Here is a 22,819-nt window from a genome sequence, read left to right as displayed (position 1 = left end):
ACTTAAGCGTCCGGCTTCAACTCAGGTCATGATCTCGCGGTTTGTGGGTTCGAGCCCCGCATCCGGCTCTGTGCTGACAGCCTGGAGCCTGGAGCCTGCTTCAGATTCTGTGTCTTCCCTTTCTCTGCCCCTCTCCTGCTCATGCTCTGTCTCCTCTGTCTCTCAATAATAAATAAACATTAAAAAAATTGAAAAAAACCCGACAACAACATTCTACAGTGCCCAGGACAGCCCCTCACAACAAAGATTAGGAAAGGCTCTTGGAAGCAATAGTGAAATATGTCATTTTAAACCTGCTCACAAGTGTCCAGTTGATAAATAGCAATGTACTTTGTCATCTATATTAATTAAATAAAGTAAAAACATCTCATAATCCAAAATTTATTTGATGTATAACTTTAGACATAAGTTGAAAACCTAATCAAATTTGTATTTAAAATACGGTTTTCAAGTTGATTCTTAAATATGGCTATGTTCTGGTATTTGGGAAATTTTAATTGCTGAAATAAAGTAACAGTGATATTCTGAAGTTCTGATGCAGAAAGACAACAGAAATAGCTAGGAAACAATTTAACCATTGCCGTATCCCTACTCTTACTGACCTGTAGGCTACATGTAGAATGAGAATAAGCAAAGGAAATGATTATTTCAACAAATGAGTTAAACTTTAACAAGTAATCCCACATGAAGGAGTGTAAAAATTTGGAATGATGTTAAAGTCAATCAGACCTGAGAGCTGTGGTACAACTATAAATGCTGAGTATTAACAGAGACAGTGAGGAAATGAAGGGAAAATATCTAGTAAGTGTGAAGCATGTTGATATTTGGTGTATTTTCTGAGTCATATTTACTATTTATATCTTAATCTAGTTCAAGATTTATTTCTGTGGCCGATGTTTACCATTCTGAGCTATGTCAAAGGCCCATTAAATTATGACTTTAAAAAATTATTCCTATTCAATGGACCAGGCAGTTAATATTTTAGACTTTCTTTAGATGGCCAAAGGATGGCTGGGCTCTTAAAATAATCTGTTGTGGCAAACTTGAAGGACTCTAAGGCCAGAGGAGAGCTGGTAGCCCAAGCATCCCGCTGCCTGTTAGAAGTATACTCTGGGATGGTGGCCACGTGCGTGAAACTCGACCTTGAAACACTTGAAGCCATAGGAGGCAAAGGGAAGGATTTGGGGAAACTGGCCAAGAACGCGACACCCTCTGCGATCAAAGAACTGTTCTAGGTGAAGTGTGCCCTAGAGTGTTAATGGATTCTTGACTGCTTCTTATGCCTTCTACTTTTGTTTGCCAGAATTTGACTTTGTCCTCCTTTAACAGAGCAGACAGTGCACCCTTTTCTGGAATCTTAAGCCCTGGCTAATCTTGATTAAGCTGAAGTGAACCCTTATCTAATACTGACAAAAAAAGAAGTTCTTAGGTTTAAGCCGATACCTAACTGTGTTACTGCCCCTCGTGAGAGCGTAAAATAGCTCTGATTGCCGACCGTCTGCTGTGTCCTCAACTCTGCACTGGTGCCCATTGAGGACATTAACTCACCGGTGCTTTAGTACAACTCAGTGAAGTTGTCTTGTTTATCTCCACTTTCAAAAATGAAAACAGAGACTCAAGAGAGTGTTGGTAACTTGCCTCGAGTCACACAGAATTCCAACCACATCTGTATGAGTTCGTTGGACGTTCGTAATTTCAATACTGAGTTATTAAGAGCTTCCTATTCTATGTGTTAATTACTTATTCATAAATTAAAATTACACTTCAATGTTTTTTTTTACTTGAAAAAAATGTTTAGGGGCGCCTGGGTGGCTTGATATCAGCTCAGGTCACGATCTCAAGGTTGTGAGATCGAGCCCGGCATGGGGCTCTGTGCTGGGCATGAAGCCCGCTTGGGATTCTCTCTCTCCCTCTCCCTCTGTCCCTCCCCTGCCACGCAAACACACTCACTTTCTCTCCAAAATAAATGAATAAACTTAGAAAAATATTTTTTATTGGAGTATTGTTGACCCACAATGTTACATTACTTTCAGCTAACCAGCATGGTGATTGGACAAGCCTATACTATTCTGTGCTCACCACAAGTATAGCTACCTTCTGTCCGTAGAGCACTATTGCAATGCCAATGACTATATTCCCTCTTTTATCCCTGTGACTTATTCATTCCATAACTGGAAGCTTGTATTTCCCATTCCCCTTCACCCATTTTGCCCACCCCCCAACTTTCTCCCCCTAGCAACCATTAGTTTCTTCTCTCCCGCGCTTTAATATTTTATTTATAAGTTTTGATCGTATCTATAAAATGCTCCAATTTCCATCCATTTGTATCATTTGTAGAAGATACTGCGGGTGCTGAAGATATTACACAGTAGGAATTGTGTCCCTTGCCTCAAATAGCTTATGACCTAGCTGCTTCTAGAGCAGCTATAAATTTCAGAACTTGAGGGAGATGTGGGGAAAGTGTAACTAAGCCCAAGTCACCCTAATATTGCATCCCTTTTTGCTGCTTGATGGTTCACAAAGTCATTCACTGTAAGCTTCCTAATTAAAAGTGGCTTGTCCTGACTAGGGTAGTCCTATCCTTGGATCCTTAATAAATATTTGTAGAAGATGAAAATCATAATAGTAACACCTTCACTCCTGACTACCCTCACCTGCTTGTTCAAATGTTGTTGCAATAGCTTAGCAGAGGAAAGAAAAAGGGGTTTTGCAGGAAGAATATAAGGGTTTTGGGGGCACCTGGGTGGCTCAGTTGGTTAATTAAGCGTCCGACTTCGGCTCAGGTCATGATCTCACAGTTTGTGAGTTCGAGCCTGCACCAGGCTCTGTGCTGACAGCTCGGAGCCTGGAGCCTGCTTCAGATTCTATGTCTCCCTCTCTCGCTGACCCTCCCCCACTCACACTCTGTCTCTGTCTGTCTCTCTCTCAAGAATAAATAAACATTAAAAAAATTTTTAAAGAATATAAAGGTTTTATATGATAGCAACCTGCTTTGAGAGGCAGTATTTAGAAAGATACAATATATACTTACATTTCTGTAGAACATCAAAATATGCCTACTGTCTATTAACTCATTTGTCTCTCGGATTTTTTTTTTTCATATGTCAACAATTTTATCGTAGAAAAGTTAGAAAAGACAGACTTGTTTTTTTTATTTTCTAAAAGCCTATAATCAGGAAAGAAATAAAATTAAACAGCAGAGAGAGAAGGTAGAAAAAGATGGTTGTTCCTAAGAAGAAAAAGAGACTCAACCAGAGATATAAACAGAGAGAGAGACTTGAAGAAGGAAGGTGGTCCCTCATCTAAGTGCTCCGTGCAGCTCAAACTGGTGGCTATCATGTCATTAGGAACGTTGACTTCTCTTATAACTCTAATCTGGTTTTGAATTTTCTCAGTTTCTAGAAAGCAAAAGACCTTAAAGTTGGTAAAGAATCTTGCCACTGGAAGATCCTTGCATGTCCAGTTTTCTTTGGATCTCACAAATTTCTCTGCATTTACTCTAGACATGATGGTTCAACGTAGAATTTCAGAGCTAGATGATATTTCAGAGACAGTGTTAGTTCCTCTGCATGACAGGCAGTTAACTAAAACTCAGGAAGTTCAGTGACTCTCCTGAGGTGACCCAGCTGGTTTATGTAAGCTGGTCACTTATCTTTTTAACAGATTGGATTCTAATATACAGGATGAAGTTGTTTCAGGAAGGACATAATCTGCTGCTGACTTGCTGAGACCATCCTAATTTGTTCTTAAACTTAGTTTTGCCATCTGCCCTGTTCTGTTTTTGTAACATGATATTCAAAGTTTTAATTTTTTAGCATTATCAATAGAAAGTTAACTGGATATATATCAAAAACTTCTAGTTTGTTTTTCTCCAGGTATTAAAAAGCAGATATTTTTTTTTTTTATTGGCTACCATCACTAAGTCTTTCTGACAGTCATGAACAGAGTTGAAGCAAAAATAGCAAACCTTTCTATTTTCGTTTTTAATCCTCTGAAGCTTACCTAATAACTCAGTGGGTATATTAATTGAAAAGAAACACTTTTTTTAATCTTTTTTAGGTGTAATCCCTTTTCACGGATTTTCAATGTATGGTAAGTTGGGCTTTAAAATAGTCACCGTTTTTATTACACTTCAGAAAATTAAAGATGAAGATCACAGTTTATACCACATCACCCACACGCTTACCAAGTAACTGTACACATTTTTAAATATTGAGTTTAGTATTTGTTTATACCGCCAATTAACCTTTTTTAAAATAAAGCGTCATCATACTTTCTCAGATGATGACTGCTTGGCCAATTAAAGTTAGAAGACAATGTGGAAGTGACTGTGTGTTTACCATTCTCTAATCCAATGGGTATGCGTGGGTTTTTAGTTCTGACAGGTGTAAAATGAGGTTGCTGAAATTCCCGAACAAATTTTAAACAAATAATAGGCAAGAGAGGATGTGAAGGGAGGGCCAACACTAAGTCTGGGTTTATGATTTCTCTAGACTAGTCCCAAGGTACATGTGAAAAACACGTGTGCAGGCTTAACAGCCCCGAATGCCTTTCTGGCCTCCCACGGCATCAAATGAGGAACACAGAAGCTTAATGAAGCTTAATGAAGATTAGCAAGAGTGCTCTACACCTTAAAACCACTTAATTTTTAAATTTTCGCACATTACATAGAAACCTGTTGAAGAGCGTCATCACCAAAGTCGCTACCCAACCCCCCCCACCTGTACGCTAAACAGAAATACTTTAACGTTTTCCTTTTGTAAGGAGAATCAGCAACACATTAACCCTTTTCTTGGTAAAACCCCCTCAGTGTTCAACATCAGACAAGAATGGTGAATGACATAATATAAAACTTCTAAGACCAGCATGCAATGAAAAGGATTCAGAGGACCCAGGAAGTTTGTACTAGGCTACCCTTCGTGGTGTTGATCACAAGCTTCAATTATGGGGCACTCTGCTTTATTCTCTTGAGCAACCGATGTTCCATAATGTAATACATAATGTTACGATGTTTCAGCATACTTCTCTTTTATAAACACATGAGGAATTTAAAATAGAAAAGCCCCCAAAAAGTTACTAAATGTTTACATCTAATAATAAAAGTGCTGTCTTTTTATCTATTTCAATTCCAGCTGCAAGAATTTTTCAAGTAAACAGCTTTTAAAAAGTGAACTTGAATGATTTGGAGGACATTAATGGTGTCAAGAAAGTTTAAATCTTCTAGCAATTCTTAGGGAGTAAAATACATCATTGACTCTGAGTCTGCTTGTTCACACTTCTGGTCTCTTAAGTATTGGCTAAGGTTTATACACCAGAGGGGAGAATGTTCACTAAGGAAGTAGATGACGCAAAATGTTTGGTACAGAGTTTACTTACACTCTTTTAGAAATGTGTGGTAAGCACCCACAAACACCTGGCAGCAACCACCCATTTAGAATATGAGAATAATCACATACCATCCCCGAGGAACTGTAGTTAGTACTTTGCCACCTCGGTGTTAGTTACTGTAGCGCTTCAAAATTACAATACTTATCTCGTTTAAAAATGGATTTACACTGGCCTTCCTCTCTCCCATTTATGCAGATGAATGAAGTTATCGTAGGTATAGCATATCATGACTTCATAAGTAAATTCCTATGGCACAATATTTAATTGGATAAAAAGACAATGTGCAAAGTCATTTTTACGAAGGAACCATATAGGGAGATGTGCTTTCGATAGAAAATAAACTCACGTAGATTTTTTTTGTATATTGTACATAATGGACTAAAGCTTTTCCATTTCATAGAGAATTTCATGAGGAATTCAACACAAACAGTAGTGGTATCTTTAATAATAACTGATTGCAAAGGTTTTTGTATTATACATGTTTGTAAAAAAGTGCTCATTGAAAAATTCTTTTATTCCTTCACTGGAAATGACCGTTAAGGTTGCTGAACCCATAAAATCTTAAAATTCAGATTATAGGTTTTTACATATCAGTATCTTTAAAAGTTAAAGGAAAAAATATGCATAAAAAGGTAAATAGATTTCAAACCTTCACTTTGAACTTATAATAATACCATGTATTTGTGCCACATTGCTTTATCTTAGGTTGTTATAATTAGAATATGAGTTAGTCTTTTTAAATATATAGAATACCTTTTTAAATATAGAGACTACCTTAATAAATAGCAATTTATTTTGGTGGTAAAATAAATTTTTAAAGTTAGTTTTTAAATGGAAAGTCACGGCTGTCAGCTTTTAAACATCTGTATGTATGTAACATAATTTTTTTCTTTCTGTATATAAAGTAGGGGTTTTTTTAGACTCCCCTAAAATTGATTTGTCTCTCTTTGACCCTTCAGAAAAAAGCGCAATCTCTCCCTTGCAACACTAGTTTTCGCTGATTCACTCGTCTGTAATACTGTGCACTGCCATTTAGCCCAGATCATTGAATGTTTGTATTTGTAAGAATTTAAAATTTTTTTTACCATTTTTCCTTTCACTTTGTGAAAAAGAGGTGAGTTGCCTCATTGGTTTCCCTGATGACTTAATGCCTCCTGCTCTCAGGGCATTACTGACAGATTATGGAGCCTGAGAATTTCTAACCTGTCCATTTTACATCATAGCTGAAATTACCCAAAAAGTAAGTCATCTTGTGTTAAAATTAATATTTAGGTAATACAGTTTTATGTGTCTGCATTATAAGTGTGTTTATGCTGCCTGAAATTCTTGAGGTTTGAAAAGATGAAAAGCACAACCATATCAGTCCAGAATAATCCTGTCTTATCAGCATCTGAGATTAGGACTTCCTGACATTCAGTTGTGGGGTCTCTGATTGAGATGACCCACCCATGTTTAAGTGCCAAGAGCTGGGTGCAAAGGAAGACGTAATTCAACATTCATTAGAGAAATGAATCCTCTGCCCGAGGGTTGGTTTATTGTGAATCTGTGAAAACTGTCTTTACACGATGCTGAGATATGGACCAATAGTCTAAACTGTTCAGCAAAATCTTTATTTTCAAACTGAACTAGTTGAAGACCATGATTCTACACACTAGTCACGAATTATCTTCTATTTTGCTTACCTGACTTCCAAAATAAAAAACTTTGCAAAGCGGCCTGGATCCTTTGTGGAACCAGTGAAAAATGAATTGCCTGATTGTCACTCTTTACTATTTCAATTAAAAAGAAGAGAGACTTGACTTTCCGTAGTTTTTTCAAGTTACTTTGAATTTTTCATATCCCTAGAAGTGTAATTCCATCGTGCCATTCTTGTATTCAGTTGGGATTACAGTAGTTTTTAACTACTCCTTTATAGCTTTTAATGACTGAACTTTTTACATGTGTATATGTTTCCTTTTCAACACGATAAACCTACATATGATTTTAGACTTGTTGTTGAATGAATACTACCATAATATAGATTTATTCTTTCATGTTTTGTTGACTTATTTTCTAAAATGTTAATAGTTCTACCATGCTATTGATTACTTTCTTTATTCTTTCAGTTGCACCGCTTTGTTTTCTGTACCATGAACCTTCCAAACTGTATCAGATATTCCGTGAGATGTATGTGCGTTTTTTCTTCAGACTACATTCCATCTCTTCTCACCCTTCTGTAAGTTCATAAACATTGGATCAAATTAGACTCTAATCTGTTTTCTTTCCTTGAGGAAAAGTCTCCTACTCGGTTACATTGTGAAGCAACACATTGTAATTTGTGGTTTCAAGCAACATATTTCTGTAGAATAAATGAAAAGAAAAAAATTGATATTTAAATACTTTTGGTGATGATGAAGGAGGAAAAAAGCCTTTATCAATTGCACTTAAATTATCTTTTATATGTTAACAGAAAAAAAACATATAAAAATGTCTGTATTATTCACTTGGACAAGTATGCCTTCTTTGCACGCTGGTGTCCCCATCTAGGAGATGAGCTTGATATATTTCTGTAGTGCTCGGGAGAAGAGCACTTGGGTAGTCCTCGGCTAATGGCAAGTGTCCTGTAAATAAATGAGTGCTGTTTTTACTGTTGTTGTTGCTGTGATTATCATCATCATCATCTCTTCTTTGTTAATGAAAATCAAACATTTATCTGTCACTTATTTTTCAATTTCACATTTGACTAGTTATCAGTTACCATACTGATATTTTCTTTGTGTTTATTCAGTAGATAGCTCCGTTGACCTCAAAGTCAAAGAGGAGCATATTGGGAGTTGAACATTTTTATCTGTTTTATTTGGCCAGTCCTTTATCCTATCTTTTTTTCCACCCATGAGCTTGAGTAAAAGCAGTATTTATTTTATATTTTTTTTTTCACCTTTGGGCCTGCTCTGGTTTACTTGTGGGTAATCTGACTGACTCTCCAGAAGAAACAGTAAATTAGAACGTATCAGGGCTACCAGATTTCCCTAAAGAGAAGACTCTGTCCCTGCTGTTAAACTGAATTGCTGTTCTTTATCCCCCCCAGTTTAACCCTGTGTATTCCTGTTCCGCTTTCCTGTGTCTCCACCTTTGCTCCCATCATTGCTCGTGAGAGCCAGCAGATAACAGAAATCCAGGACGTCTCACATGAGCAAAGGAGGCACCACCAATTATCTTGGGTTTCTTCTCTCCGAGACAACTTGAGTTAGTGCTTATCTCACATTAATTTTTAGTCTAATCCGAAATATGCTAACAATTCTATTTTCTAATAACCTCATTTTTAGCCTCAGATTTCTTACTCTCATATTCTGTACCATTTTATGCTTCAGAGTTTAAAAAAAATTATTTTTTTTAAGTGGCTGCCCGTTACACACCCACAGTGTCTGTCCCTGTGCAGAGCACTGAAGCTTGACGCCCAGCAAACCCTGGATATTCTTTCTCTGTCTCCGTGCTGACCCTGAGGTGTCCTTTTTCAGCGAATTGGTTGGGCCAGCCCTGCCTCTGCCCTTTCTTTATTCAGTGGCAGTCGTCTCCTTTTCTGGCTTGCAGCCAGACTCAACTATTTGGAACCACGACAGCCTTTTTTCTCTAGAAACTCACAAAGAGGATCAAAACTTCCTTACAAAGATCAACCCTGCGGAATGCTGAGCTACAAGAAAGACTTTATTCAGAGTTGTCAAGTAATAAACACACTTGAAAAGCCATCTGCTTAAATCGGTTACTTCTTGTCCTCTACAAATAATGCCCTTATAAAGGGTAGATTTCAGATACATACACAGATGTATAGTTCAGGCATAATGTGTATATGTCTTTATACTAAGCAACCATTCTCGTTTGATAACTTCCTGATGCAAATTTCAAGCAGTCAGGAGTCCCTTTTCCCCTGGGGATGGATTTCAAAGAAAGTGAAAACAGCAGGAAATACTTTCCTTGATGGGTGAGGCAGCTAGAAGGGAAAGGACACACGGAGGCATAAAGTAAAGGGTGTGACTATAGTACCAGAGAAATACCTGGAAACTGGAATGGATCCAGAAAAAACTAGTTTGCTGGACCTAAGTGATAATACCGGGCTTACAAAGTAGCATGTTTTCTATAAAATGATGTTTTTCCTTGGACTCTGAGCATTATACACCAGATTATATAGGGAACGTATTGTGTTAAAAAGGAGGCTCCTTGGCATATCTGTAATAGTAAGTATCCATAAAGAGGGAAAAATTTATCTTTAAACACAGTATTAGAGATCATTAGTACATTTCCTGTTTTTGACTCTTAGACAATATACAAATATTTATGTTAATCTTTTCCTCATTTCCATTTGAATAATTTATTGGCAGAGTTCATTTTTAAATACTAAAATATATTTTTCTTTTGTGTTTTGTTATTATATCCAGGGTATTGTGTCCCTCTGTCTGCTGTTTGAAACTCTTCTTCAAACTTACCTCCCCCAGCTCTTTTATCATCTACGAGAAATTGGGGCTCAACCGTGAGTACCTTTCTTTCCTAATTGAAGAATAGATTGTTTGACATCAGAAGGTTCTCTTATATCATTGTAAAGCGCTTTTAAAGATACAGTAATTCCTCAGAGAAATTAAACTAACAGTTTCTCCAATGAAACAATAATTATCAGGTAGTAAAGTGCAGCTGTACATTGTGCCAAAAGTTTTTGGAAGAATTCCCAAAATCCTGATAAATTTTTATTTGCTGGGATTTTTATGCCTGGTCCAAGAAGCACCAAAATGAACTTATTTCCATTTAGAATGAGAGGTGTTGGCCAAAACTGAGGCAAAAATTTGTGGATACAAATACTACCCAAGAAATGTGATAATAATAAAATTAAGTCAGTTTAGGCTAAATTTATCAGAGAACAACTTATGAAAGCTATATAAATTAAAGTTTGCTGTCTTGTTAAAGGAAACAGATAAATTACCTAGCAATGACTGTGATTTTTTTCATTCCAAAATTTGAAGATTTGTTCATTTACCTCAGTATTAGTTATCAGTGAATATATAGGGTGTCTCTGGACTTCCATATTATTGGTTCTCTTCTCTTTTTGAAATAACAATGTCTAAGGCAACAGAAGTTTCTAAATGATTGATTAATATTTTGTTACTGTCTTCCCCTTCGTGCAACCAGTTTCCACTATTGGGAGGACATATTTGAAAGGTGCATTAACTCTGAGATGGCAAAAGTAGTTAATGGGAAATACAACAGTTTAGTATTTGTCTTCCCCACACTTGAATCCACATCAGGTAGATGGATGGATGGATGGATGGATGGATGGATGGATGGATGAGTGGGTATGTTTAGGAGACAGACCAGGGTTTAAATTCTGTCTACTAAACTGTATAATCCTAATGAAGTTATTGAATTCATCTAAGTTTCATTTTCTTTCTTTAAATCAAGATAATTCAATTTCCTCATCTTTAGAATCAAGAGAATTCCTACCTCATGAAGTTGTTTCAATAGTGAAGGATTTTATATATATTCTTTCTGTAAAGCACCATTGAATTTCAGACATCTTAGATCTTAGAAATGCCATTTATAAAACAACATTTCATATCATCCACTGATAATACTGAGCTTGTACCCTTTCCTTCGTAGCCAGTAAAAAACAGGATTCTGTTAATGTTTAAGATTATAAAACAAGAATGTGCCGGAAATATTTTATATTGCACACAGGTCTCTTTTTTTCTTAAATTTGTAGTAAATTGACCTTTGTTTTTACTCTTGTGGAATGAACATTTGAATATAATGAGGTTTTACCATGATTAAGATGTTTAGTTTACTGCTAGAAACTAAAATCCTAACTTTTTTCTAGCCTATTTATATACTTCAATCATTAAAAGGAACAAATTTATTTCAATGACTCATGATAAACATTAAAATTCTTATGCAGAAGAAAGTATTAAAAATTAATTATCAAGCTAGAAATACATTCTTAAAAGGCTTTTATGAATTGAAGGTTTTTAAATTAGAATTTAATTTTTTAATAGATATAGGACTATTCAAGTTACTGATATCTTCTTGAGTAAGCTTTGGTATTTTGTTCATTTTATCTAAGTTATCGTATTTATGGACATAAAGTTATTTATAATATTCCCTAATTATTCTTAATTAGCCTTTTAATATGTATAGAATCACAGTGACAACACCTCTCTCATTCTCGACATTGATATTTGTATCTTCTCTTTTTTCTTGATTGTTTGGCTAGAGGTTTATTAATTTTATTCTTTGAAAGAAACATGTTTTGGTTTCTTTAATTTTCTCTCTTGTTTTTCTGTCTTAAATTTAATTGATTTATGCTCTTATATTTATTATTTCCTTCCTTATGTTTACTTTAGGCTTATTTTGCACTTGTCTTCTTGTTTAAGGTTGAAGATCATTAGTTTGAGACTTTTCTTCTTTTCTGATATAAGCAATATTGTTATAAATTGCCTTCAAAGCACTGCATTCCCTCCACACAACAAATTTTGATATGTTGTGTTTTCATTTTCATTCAGTTCAAAATGTTTCTTAATTTCTCTTGTCACTTCTTTTTGACCATGGGTTTTATTAGAAGCATGTTGTTTAATTTCTAAACAGTTGTTTAATTTCTAAATATTCTAAATATTTCTGTTATTGATTTCTATTTTAATTCTGTTGCAGTTAGACAACATGCTTCATAAGATTTCAGTTTTTTAAAATGTATCGAAGTTTGTAACGTGGCCCAGAATTTGATCTGTCTTGGTGAATATTACAAATACATTTGAAAAGCATTCACGTTCTGCTGTTGCTCAGCAAAATATTCTATGAATGTCAACAAAGTCAAGTGTTTGGTAATGTTCAAGCCTTCTATAAACTTACTAATTTTCTGTCTACTTTTTCTATTAATTTTTGAGAAAGAAATGTTGGTCTCCAATTATAATTGTGAATATGTCTATTTCTTCCTTCATTGGTACACATATTTTACTTCATGTATTAGAGGCTCTGTTTTTAGGAGAACTGATCCCTATATCATTATTGATGTCTTTATTCCTGGCAATACGTCTACTACATTTGATAGAGCCGTCGTGGCTTTCTTTCAATTGCAATTTGTGTGGTGTATTCTTTCTGTCCTTTTACTTTTAACATATTGATTATCTATGTCTTTATTTTTTAAATGGCTTTCTTGTCAAAAGTGTAACTGGGTTTTCCAGTGTGTCAGTTTGTCTTTTTAATTGGTATGTTTGTTCCACTTACATTTAATAATTGATATTATTAGATTATAATATCAATTGATACCATCTGCTATCTTGGCAGACATTTTCAATTTGTCTTTTTTTGTTCTTTTTTCCTTTTTTCCTGCATACTTTTTAATTATTTTTTAAATAATGCATTAATAATTTTTAACATCTATTACATTTTGAAATGATAATATTTGAGACATACTAAATTAAATAAAATATATTGTTGAGATTTAATTTACCCATTTCTTTTATTTATTTATTTATTTATTAACGTTTATTTATTTTTGAGACAGAGAGAGACAGAGCATGAACAGGGGAGGGGCAGAGAGAGAGGGAGACACAGAATCTGAAACGGACTCCAGGCTCTGAGCAGTCAGCACAGAGCCCGACGCGGGGCTCGAACTCATGGACCGCGAGATCGTGACCTGAGCCAAAGTCGGCCGCTTAACTTACTGAGCCACCCAGGCGCCCCTACCCATTTCTTTTTACTTCTTTGAATAATGTGGTTGTTAGAAAATCTTAACTTATATGTGTGGCTTTCATTATATTTCTCTTTTTTTTTTTTAATATATGAAATTTATTGTCAAATTGGTTTCCATACAACGCCCAGTGCTCATCCCAAAAGATGCCCTCCTCAATGCCCATCACCTACCGTCCCCTGCCTCCCACCCCCCATCAACCCTCAGTTTGTTCTTAGTTTTTAACAGTCTCTTATGCTTTGGCTCTCTCCCACTCTAACCTCTTTTTTTTTTTTTCCTTCCCCTCCCCCATGGGTTTCTGTTAAGTTTCTCGGGATCCACATAAGAATGAAAACATATGGTATCTGTCTTTCTCTGTATGGCTTATTTCACTTAGCATCACACTCTCCAGTTCCATCCATGTTGCTACAAGAGGCCATATTTCATTCTTTCTCATTGCCACGTAGTACTCCATCGTGTATATAAACCACAACTTCTTTATCCATTCATCAGTTGATGGACATTTAGGCTCTTTCCATAATTTGGCTATTGTTGAGAGTGCTGCTATAAACATTGGGGTACAAGTGCCCCTATGCATCAGTACTCCTGTATCCCTTGGGTAAATTCCTAGCAGTGCTACTGCTGGGTCATAGGGTAGGTCTATTTTTAATTTTTTGAGGAACCTCCACACTGTTTTCCAGAGTGGCTGCACCAGTTTGCTTTCCCACCAACAGTACAAGAGGGTTCTCACACCAGTCAGAGTGGCCAAAATGAACAAATCAGGAGACTATAGATGCTGGAGAGGATGTGGAGAAATGCGAACCCTCTTAATTGAGTATTTTTTATTCCATTTTATCACTACTGTGGATTATTATTTATACCTTTTTTAAAACATCTTTTTTCATAGATATCTGTCTTAGTTCAGTCTGCTGTAACAAATTACCATAGACTGTGTGGCTCATAAATAACAGAAACTTATTTCCCACAGTTCTGAAAACTAAAAGTCCAAGATCAAGGTGATAGCATGGTTCAGTGAGGACCCTCTTCTTCAGTGAGTTCCAGTGAGGACCCTCTTCTAGGCTGCAGAGTATGGACTTCTTATTGGACTTATTCTCCATGTGGTGGAGAGCAGAGAAGAGAAACAGGCTCTCTCACGACTCTCATGAAGGCACTAATCCCAACCATGAGGGATTCATTTTTTTCTAATTACCATCCTAGGGCTCCCCCTTTTTCCTAATACCATCACGTTGTGAGGTAGAGTTTCAACATATACATGGCGGGTGGGAGGACACAACCATTCAGTCCATAAGAGTGCTCTGGGGTTTACAATATACACTTAAAAAAATTTGTTTTAATGTTTATTTATTTTTGAGGGAAAGAGAGAAAGAGAAAGAGTACGAGCAGGAGTGGGATAGAGAGAGAAGGGGACAGAGGATCTGAAGTGGGCTCTGCACTGAAAGCCTGATGCGAGGCTCAAACTCACAGACCCCGAGATCATGACCTGAGCCAAAGTCAGGTGCTTAATGGACTGAGTCAGCCAGGAGCCCCTACAATACCCTACAATATGCATTTTTAATTAATTACCTTCTACCTTCAAATAAACTCCAGCATGGATGGCTTTACTGGTAAATTCTGCCAGACATTTCGGGAAAAATGTTTTTTTCATTAGCCACTATCAAGATCTTTTCTCAGCAGCTTGATTCTGATGTATCTGGACATGGATTTCTGTGCTTGGGGTTTGCTAAGCTTCTTGAATCTTTAAGCTTGTATCTTTTGCCAAATTTAGGACATTTTCAATCATTATTTCGTCCAGTACTTTTTTCTGTAACATATTTATTCTCCTTCTCTTCTAGAATTCCAGTGACACAAATGTTAAAACTTTTGGTCTTATCCCAAAGGTCCCTGAAACTATTCACTTCATTTTCAATCATTTTTACTCTATGGTTCCAATTAGGCATTTTCTATTGATCTGTATTCAAAATCACTGGCTCTTTTCTCTGTCCTTACCATTTTGCTGTTGGGTCTATCCAGTGAGGGTTGTTTTCTGTTTTTTGTTATTTTTCAGTTTTGAAGTTTCCATTTGGTTCTTAGGAAAACTCATAGAACTGTGCATTAATAAGGGTAAATTTTACTATCCATAAATTATACCTCAATGAACTTTATTTATAATAAACTAATTCTGTGCTGTACACAGAGGGGGGCACAATGTGTGGTGCTGTTGTTCTATTAAGACACTGACAAATCCAATAAAATGAAACTAGTTGATCTTAATCATTTAGACTTAAAAGACAAATGATCTTTTTTTAATTTAAAATATCTTGTGGCCAAAAATTACTGTGGCATTCATAAGCAGATATTCTTAAAGCCAACCAAAAAGTTTAATTTGTCAATGCTACTCCCTTTGTGTACCTTGGTATATTAGAATAATAGTTATCTAGTATTGAGGAATTTCTGAAAACTTGGGGGTCTTTTTGGTCTTAAGAGAATTAATACATCAAGAAAGGCAATCTTTAGATTCCTTTCTCTTGCTTTAAGAAAGTAGCACAGATATTTATCTATATAATATTGTAACAGCTCCAGCAAAGAGTTTGGCTAACACTTCTCAGGAGCAGTTAAGTGATGGTAAGAATAGATAACACAGAAATGTGAGGGAATAGTTTGTCTCTTAAAGCATCAAAGCTAACGAGTTCATTTCCTGATTTCAGAGATAAATTATTATTGTAACATAACCTACTTATAAATAGTGGGATCTCGTATCTCTTAGGATTTTTTTTTTGTCAAAGTCAATTGAATTCTCCGGTTGTTCCCCTTTAAAATGAAGGGTTTGAAATCAGAAATCTATTTCTAAGGTCCCTTATAACTTCACAACTATTTGCCTTCAAGGACTCCTACTTCTTGTTTTATTTTATTCATCCTATGTAGCCTTTTGACTGAAACGTAGGACTATAACTTATTGAATTGGAAAAGTATGCAGCTGCCAAGCATTTTTCTGGTATTTTGAATAAAAATTCAAATAATCGTGATTCGAATGATTCAAACTGTTAAGGACTGTTGACTAGTAAGATCACCTCATTGATAACTAATTAGTAAAGACCCTGAAAAATAGCACATAGAAGTGAGTTTTCTAAAGGCTGAACTGTAACATAGCAGATATACATATTCCCTCTTGATACGTTGAGACCACTGATTTGAAGACTCATGGCTTCTCACCATTGCACTTTTGCAGCTTTTAAGAGAGCACTTGAGATTTAAATGCTGAGGTGATTTCTAAGACTCACAAAGAAGTTAACTTAACCGTGGAATTGGTTGGCTCTTCTGACATTGTCTGTTTGTAAGAAAAAAACATTCACTGGTAAAATTTATTTTCTTTTTTCTTTGCCTACAGGCTACGCATATCCTTTAAATGGATGGTTCGAGCTTTCTCTGGATATTTAGCTACAGATCAACTCCTGCTTTTGTGGGATAGAATCCTAGGATACAACTCTCTGGAAATTCTTGCTGGTAATAAGTGCTTGTTTGTAAAACACCTGCTGTTTCTATAATAAAGCCCCTTTACTTTCTGACATTCACCATCTGTAATTGCAGTTTGAGTCTATAGGTGCCTGTCATTTCTAATTCCTAAACATTTAATAGATTTACCTGCCTTAGAAGACAAGTACTGAAGTTCTGAGATCTAGATACTTCCGTGTAACTGCCCAACACTAGTGTATCCCGAGTCTTTCTTCTTTGCTCCGAGGAAAGTCCATTTCTCCTCCCCTGCTTTTAGTTTAGCCAGGGCTTACTGTCAGCTGCTGTGAGGTCAGCACAGCAGAGCGTAGGGATACTTCAGTCCTACTCTTGGCTTCTCTACCTTCGCATGTGTTCCGAGCCCCTTCTCAACCACGGCCTAAAATCTAAGCTGACACGGAGCCTCCCTGCGAAGCTGAAATCTCAGCTCTTCTGGACTTGAGTTTGAGTTCTGGACTTGAATGCAAAACCTTTTCCTTTTCGCTAACACCCTCTGACTCCCGGTGGTTGAGTTTCCCCTTTTAGGTATTCTCTTCAGCCAAAAAAGATTTCATCTGTTTTTTCAGGAAGCCACAGATTGATCTCTTATTATAATTAAGCAGGTCTTATAATAGAGATACAAGACAACTGTATGATAATACATAGGGCACAGATTTCTTGTTAATTATATTATTTTGCTTATCTTATACAAAATGATCTCAGTTATTTTAATCATTGGGATTATTAGGAAATTCAAATAAATAGCACAAGGTTTTCACAACAATGGATGGAGAGCAGAAAAGCTGGCAGAGTGCTGGGTCCAACCTTCTCCAGTTGTGTATATTGAATAAATTATCTAACCTGTGTGAGTCTTCATTTCCTTACCTTATATTGATAGCATTATCAAGATCCCGCTCTGGGTAATTGTGGAAACAATGCTTCATTGAAGAAGTCCCTTTGCTTATAGAAGATTCTTTAGGTACCATATTAACATATTCTTGAATGCTGAGAGGTCAAGAATAATAGTACATTAATTCAAAAAGCAAAATTAGAGTAATAATAAAGTGTCACGAAGCAAAACATCACCCTTGGTGTAATCAGAGATACCACTTAATGGTGCTGCTAACAACTCCCAGTATCCTTCTGTCTCAATTGGATTTTGAGCCCGTACAGATAGGCGTGAGGAAAGAAGGGTCTGCCCTCAGCTGTCTTGGCTGAATGGCAGTGATGCATAGACTCTACAGGGAGAGGAATCCTAGAGGGCATCAGGTATGATTCTTTTAGATGTTTCTGACAGGCGGTCCTCACCCTCTGCTTAAACACTTCAGTGTTGGGTCGTCCTTGTCTGACGAGTTAGCCCATCTCACTTCTGGATGACATGACTTGCTAAAATGTACTCCTGTTAAGCCAGGGTTATCGTCATGTTTTTTCTACCCTCGCCTTTCCCCAGAGCCTTCTACTTTCCAGCCTAAGAAGCCTTGTTTTCTGCTACTGTTTCTCAGGCAACAGGATTGTAGACTTTCCAGCAAATAAATCTCCTCTGGGTGTGTCATAAATTTTGAAGAGTGTTGTGTTTAGTTGCTGTTGTTGTTGTTTATCATTTCAAAATATTAGAGCATGTTAAAGAAAGGGGGCTCAGTATAAGAAAGTACTTTCTAATAATTAGGATTTTTCAAAACTAGAATGGGCTTTTTAATGGTCACCTGAAGGTTAAGAGGTTTTCTACTGTGAAAGAAATGTGGAATTGAAAGACCTTTAAGCCCTCTAACAATTTAAATGTTCTCATTCTGGGACTTATCACCCCTCAGCAAACTTATGTGAAAGAGAAATAAATGAATGTTGACTAACGCATTTCCTCGAAGCTAGGCACCCTGCTGGAGCTCAGAACATTAATAAAAACGTTACTGACGAACAGGTAGAAATGCACTCTGCACCGGTTTCCTACTTTCCCTGAACGGTTTTTAAAAAATCAGCAGGGAAGAATTACAGAACATGTAGAAATGGAACTAGACTCCCCTCCCATGAATTCAGATCAAGAGCCAGAGGATGGATAATTTCATGTAGGGGTACCCAAACTCATTGTTATTATTTCAGACATTTGGGGGGATGAATATTTTGGGACCACCTTTTTTGCCCAAGTTAGTTATTATATAGCCTTTAGAAAGTTTTAGTAAATATTACTAATTTAGTAAGTATTACTAAAAATTAATTATGAATTAATGAGGGTCTTTTGAGGAACAGTTTAAAGCAAAGGTGCCTGAATGTTTGTGATAGAGTTGCTTAGAATTAACGAGCATAGCTTAAACGGCCAAAAGGAAATGTTAGAGTCTCTCTACCTCATGTGAAGCATGATTGCAGTTGAAAATATCCCAAAGTGGAGAGCTTTTCTCCTTGGCAAACAGAAGTGTTCTGCGGAAAGGCTGGGCAAATCAAACATGAGGCAGACGCAAAGGAACTTCTGTGATGTGACACCAAGATAAATAAAGGTTATGAGCACATAAGCATTTGGATGCTGAGGTCAATTAGTGGCCTGATCTTTTTTCCCCCCTCTTATCTACCTTTGGAAAAACAATTTCCCGCCATGTAAAACTCTTTCCTGCTACAGCAGAAAGTTTGGCCATCCTGTCAAGCTTTCACCAACTCTGTTGAATTATACACAAAAAAGGAAGTAGCCATCATACTCCTTAGCTTCTCAAATGTCTCCATTGTCAAAATGATTCTAGATATTAGGAAAACTATAGAGAAGTTGCTGGTCGAAAGAAATTATTTTCTTTGATACTCTTATAAACATAGACACTCGGTGACTCTAAAGTTCTTAAGTTTTCTCCTTTTCAGTTAAAAGGTAAAAGTCTTTGTCCCTGATCTCTTGCATCCCTTGTTACAAATTAAATAATCCCATCTGATTTGGCTTTTTAAAGTTTTGTTTTACCACCACCATCTTCCCCCTACCCCCCACCCACCCCGAGAATTTTCCTGCCTAACTAGTCGCAATGCTTTTTTTTGCCAGACTGTCCAAAATCTATTGTACCCTAAAAAATGCCTGTGTTTCCCAGTCTGGTCTTGTTGCTCTGTGCCTCTCTCTGGGAAAATTAAGAGGTCTGGATGTTGACGTCTACTCCCCTGTCAGAGCCCAGGATCATCATAGCATCATCCTTCAGGCCATCTCTGGAAAACCATTCTGAAGGGCAGCAGAGAGGACTCATAGGAAAGCACCCAGATTTTCATGTCAGGGAAGACTCATTACTACTTACCTTCAGTCTAAGTGCTAAGAGTGGTTAGATGCTTAGGCTCCAGAGCCAGAGTTAAGTTCTCACTCCACTGTTTTCTACCTGTGTGGCTTTGAACATGCCATCCAAACTCACTGGGCCCCAGTTTCCACCTTAATACAGTAGGGCTAGCAATGGTTCTTAACTCAGAGTTGGTATGAGAACTGTCAGTAGCATTGTTGTGATTCCCACGGTAAAAATGTGTTTTAAAAAACTATCTATTTGGATTAGCTCTGCCAGAAACTCAGGAGCCAGTCTTTCAAATAATTTTGAAGATTCCTTACCATTTATTTCCTAAATTTCAAGGACTTGTGGGGTAGAGAATAAACTACCACCACTGCTGATGGAAGAGAAAAAAGGGGGGAGAAGTCAAGAGCCATCCTTAGGCTTGCCATCACCTTGTCAGGGCACCCACCTCTCACATGGGTCCTTTCACTGGCCATGATGATGCACTCCCACATGTGGGGCTTCGTGGCAGATTATGTAAGAAGAAAGATTACACGTTAGCATTACTTTCTTTTCATAGGCATATGCAACGTATGCAAACGTTGCTTTCCACTCCATGTACATTATTGACCTTCAAGGTGTCCTATAATTTTTTTTTTCAAAGTTTCAACTTCTTTTTCCTATAGCCAACGTTAATGTAAATTTCGGGATCAGTCCACAGCAGCTCTCCCCACATACCTATCCACTTATGACACTCTAAGAAAGTCAATGCCGAGTATAAAAGTATAACAAAATATTATAAAAATATTTTTTTAAGAAAACGCTTTATTGCCACATTTCTATCAGGACCTCTTGAGACATATGAAACGTGATCTGATAAACTTGAAAATACAGTCTCCATATAACTTTTCAGAACCCTGTTGCGTTAGTAAAAAACACCTGCATCAAATAAACCTTTAATTGTAAGTAATCATTAGATCTCCGTGCCATTTAAAAACTTGTAATTTAAGTTACAGGCATGAAAGCAATCATTTCTAAAAACGGCTCTTTTAAGACCACTGAATTTTCCTTTTTCCCCAAACTATGGGATTCAGTTTATCTATCCTCCGGGCACTCTGTTCTCCGGAGGAGATCATTTCCCTTCGTCGCAGGACCTAAAGTGCAATGCATGCGTGCAAGTCACGTAAAGCACCAGTTCTGGGCTCTCCTAGGGGGTTGCGGGCATAGCAGTAAATTTGTCGGGCTGATGAGTAGGTCAGCAGTTGAAATAGTGTGCATTCTTTTCCAGTCCTGGCAGCTGCTGTGTTTGCTTTCCGAGCAGTGAACCTGATGGAGGTGACATCACTGGCTGCAGCTGAAGTAAGGATAAGTTTCACTGGGACGGGATGGAAATAGTTCCTGAGAGAGTGCCAGGCTTGGGCACTTCAGTCTCAGATGCATAGGACACACATGACTCATAGCCTCATTTCTTCACTTGGGTAAAGCCTATAAGTTTCGAGCTAAGGAATATTAAGTATTCAAGATTCCTTAATTAGTTGAGAACAATCTTCTTGTGAAGGAGTCACACACAAGATTATATAGGAAACCATTACAACTGTTACGGGAAACCAGACACCCAGTAGTTTTAGTAGAAACTATTGGAGCCCAAGTTGCATTTTCTTATTGCACACATCCACATATTCTGCTAGAACAAAGAAAATCTAGTCAAGAGAGTTAAAGAGCATGCGTTTGGATGATACAGTAAAGATACGTAGGCGCTTTTTTTTTTTGTCATTTAAAATAATAAGTTAATGTTTTAATGTTTCTTTTCAATGGTATAATTTATACCTGACACACAGTTCAATTAAATAGCGGCTTACCATATTACTCTATTTGTTTTTTCTCATAGAAATTTAAATGATACCCTTAAAATAGCTGCCGACATTCTTTGCTTAAAGGGAAAAGGATGTTTATGCGTCTTGCAACTGAATAAACATTAGTTCCGTCTCAAAAACGATTTCCTAAAGCCAGATACTCCTTATACTAGTATAACGGGACCAAGATTCATAATGTACGTTTATTTATAGAAGCAAGTTGAAATATTAGACCTCTTATAAACTCATGCTACCTTGTATATTTGAAGAAGGCTCGAGGCAAAAGTCCAGGTTATTTTCTACTGCACGTTTTAGCGTTTTGCACATGTTCTAACATTAAGATATTGAGAAAAGCGAAGGGAGGTCGTAGCTTCAGGACAGGTTTTTAGGACGAATGTGAAGAACTCAGAAAGTGTGTCAAAGCCAGAATTGCATGGCAGTGGTGTTTCTGTTGTGCTGTATTTCATAGGCTTCCTTTTGCCAGTTAGAATACTGACATTAACAATTCTTTTTGTTTTGTTTTTTTGTTCCAGGCAGTTCTTGCTGACCTTTCTACCTTAAAAGTTATGCCTCTTCTTCAAATTTTTCTGTTTGCTACTGTCACCTGATCTCCTTCAAGGTCACTGACAACACATCTAGTTTTTTTCATTAGAAAATAATCATGAACTATGCAAACTCTGCATAAAACCAAAATTAAACTTCGCATATAAGCCAATAAAGATCATGTTCCCTCTTCAGTTAAACCTAAGTCGTTTTTCACTTTTTGAAACAAAGCTCTGCACACCAAATGTTCCACTGCATGCTGCTGATTTTCAAGAGAGAAGCAATAGACATAACTTCTGCTAAACTGAGCATACTATATATATATAATCCTGACTTGTAAAAGGCATGTAACGATATATGCAATAAGAGCTAAAGATACTGCAATAAACTTGAAGAGGTAATGTAGCCTCTGGGACAATTTTCTTCCGTCAGTTTGTAAATTTATCTCTAGATAATGTATCATTTTGTCTTATGAATTGTTCTTCACTCAGAGCCAGGGGTGGAGTAGAATGTGGGAAGATTGGAAAAAGGTAATGGAATTCAAGTGTGCTTTGGTGTCTTTAACACCTTTTGTCTCACCAGTGATCTTCTAGATCCCTTTCCACTTTATTTCTCCCTTAAAGGTCTCTACTGGGGAAGGTCAAATAACAGTT

General features: G+C 36.7%; 1 protein-coding gene across 3 annotated transcripts in view; it reads left to right on the top strand.

The window, feature by feature from the left end:
• TBC1D19 (TBC1 domain family member 19) overlaps positions 1 to 22,360 on the top strand; it is a 145,242-nt gene extending 122,882 nt beyond the window's left edge. For all 3 annotated transcript variants that reach the window (XM_042936739.1, XM_042936740.1, XM_042936741.1), the window contains 6 exons: positions 4,060 to 4,092; positions 7,494 to 7,603; positions 9,801 to 9,892; positions 16,458 to 16,573; positions 21,059 to 21,129; positions 22,157 to 22,360. In XM_042936739.1, coding sequence (XP_042792673.1) covers positions 4,060 to 4,092; positions 7,494 to 7,603; positions 9,801 to 9,892; positions 16,458 to 16,573; positions 21,059 to 21,129; positions 22,157 to 22,231 — 497 coding nt within the window. In that variant the 3' untranslated portion in view covers positions 22,232 to 22,360. The remainder of the gene's footprint in view (positions 1 to 4,059; positions 4,093 to 7,493; positions 7,604 to 9,800; positions 9,893 to 16,457; positions 16,574 to 21,058; positions 21,130 to 22,156) is intronic.
• The last annotated feature ends 459 nt before the right edge of the window (positions 22,361 to 22,819 follow it).

Source organism: Panthera leo, chromosome B1 (genome assembly GCF_018350215.1).
Source record: "Panthera leo isolate Ple1 chromosome B1, P.leo_Ple1_pat1.1, whole genome shotgun sequence".
NCBI lineage: Eukaryota > Metazoa > Chordata > Mammalia > Carnivora > Felidae > Panthera > Panthera leo.
This window is presented reverse-complemented; position numbering and strand designations above follow the sequence as displayed.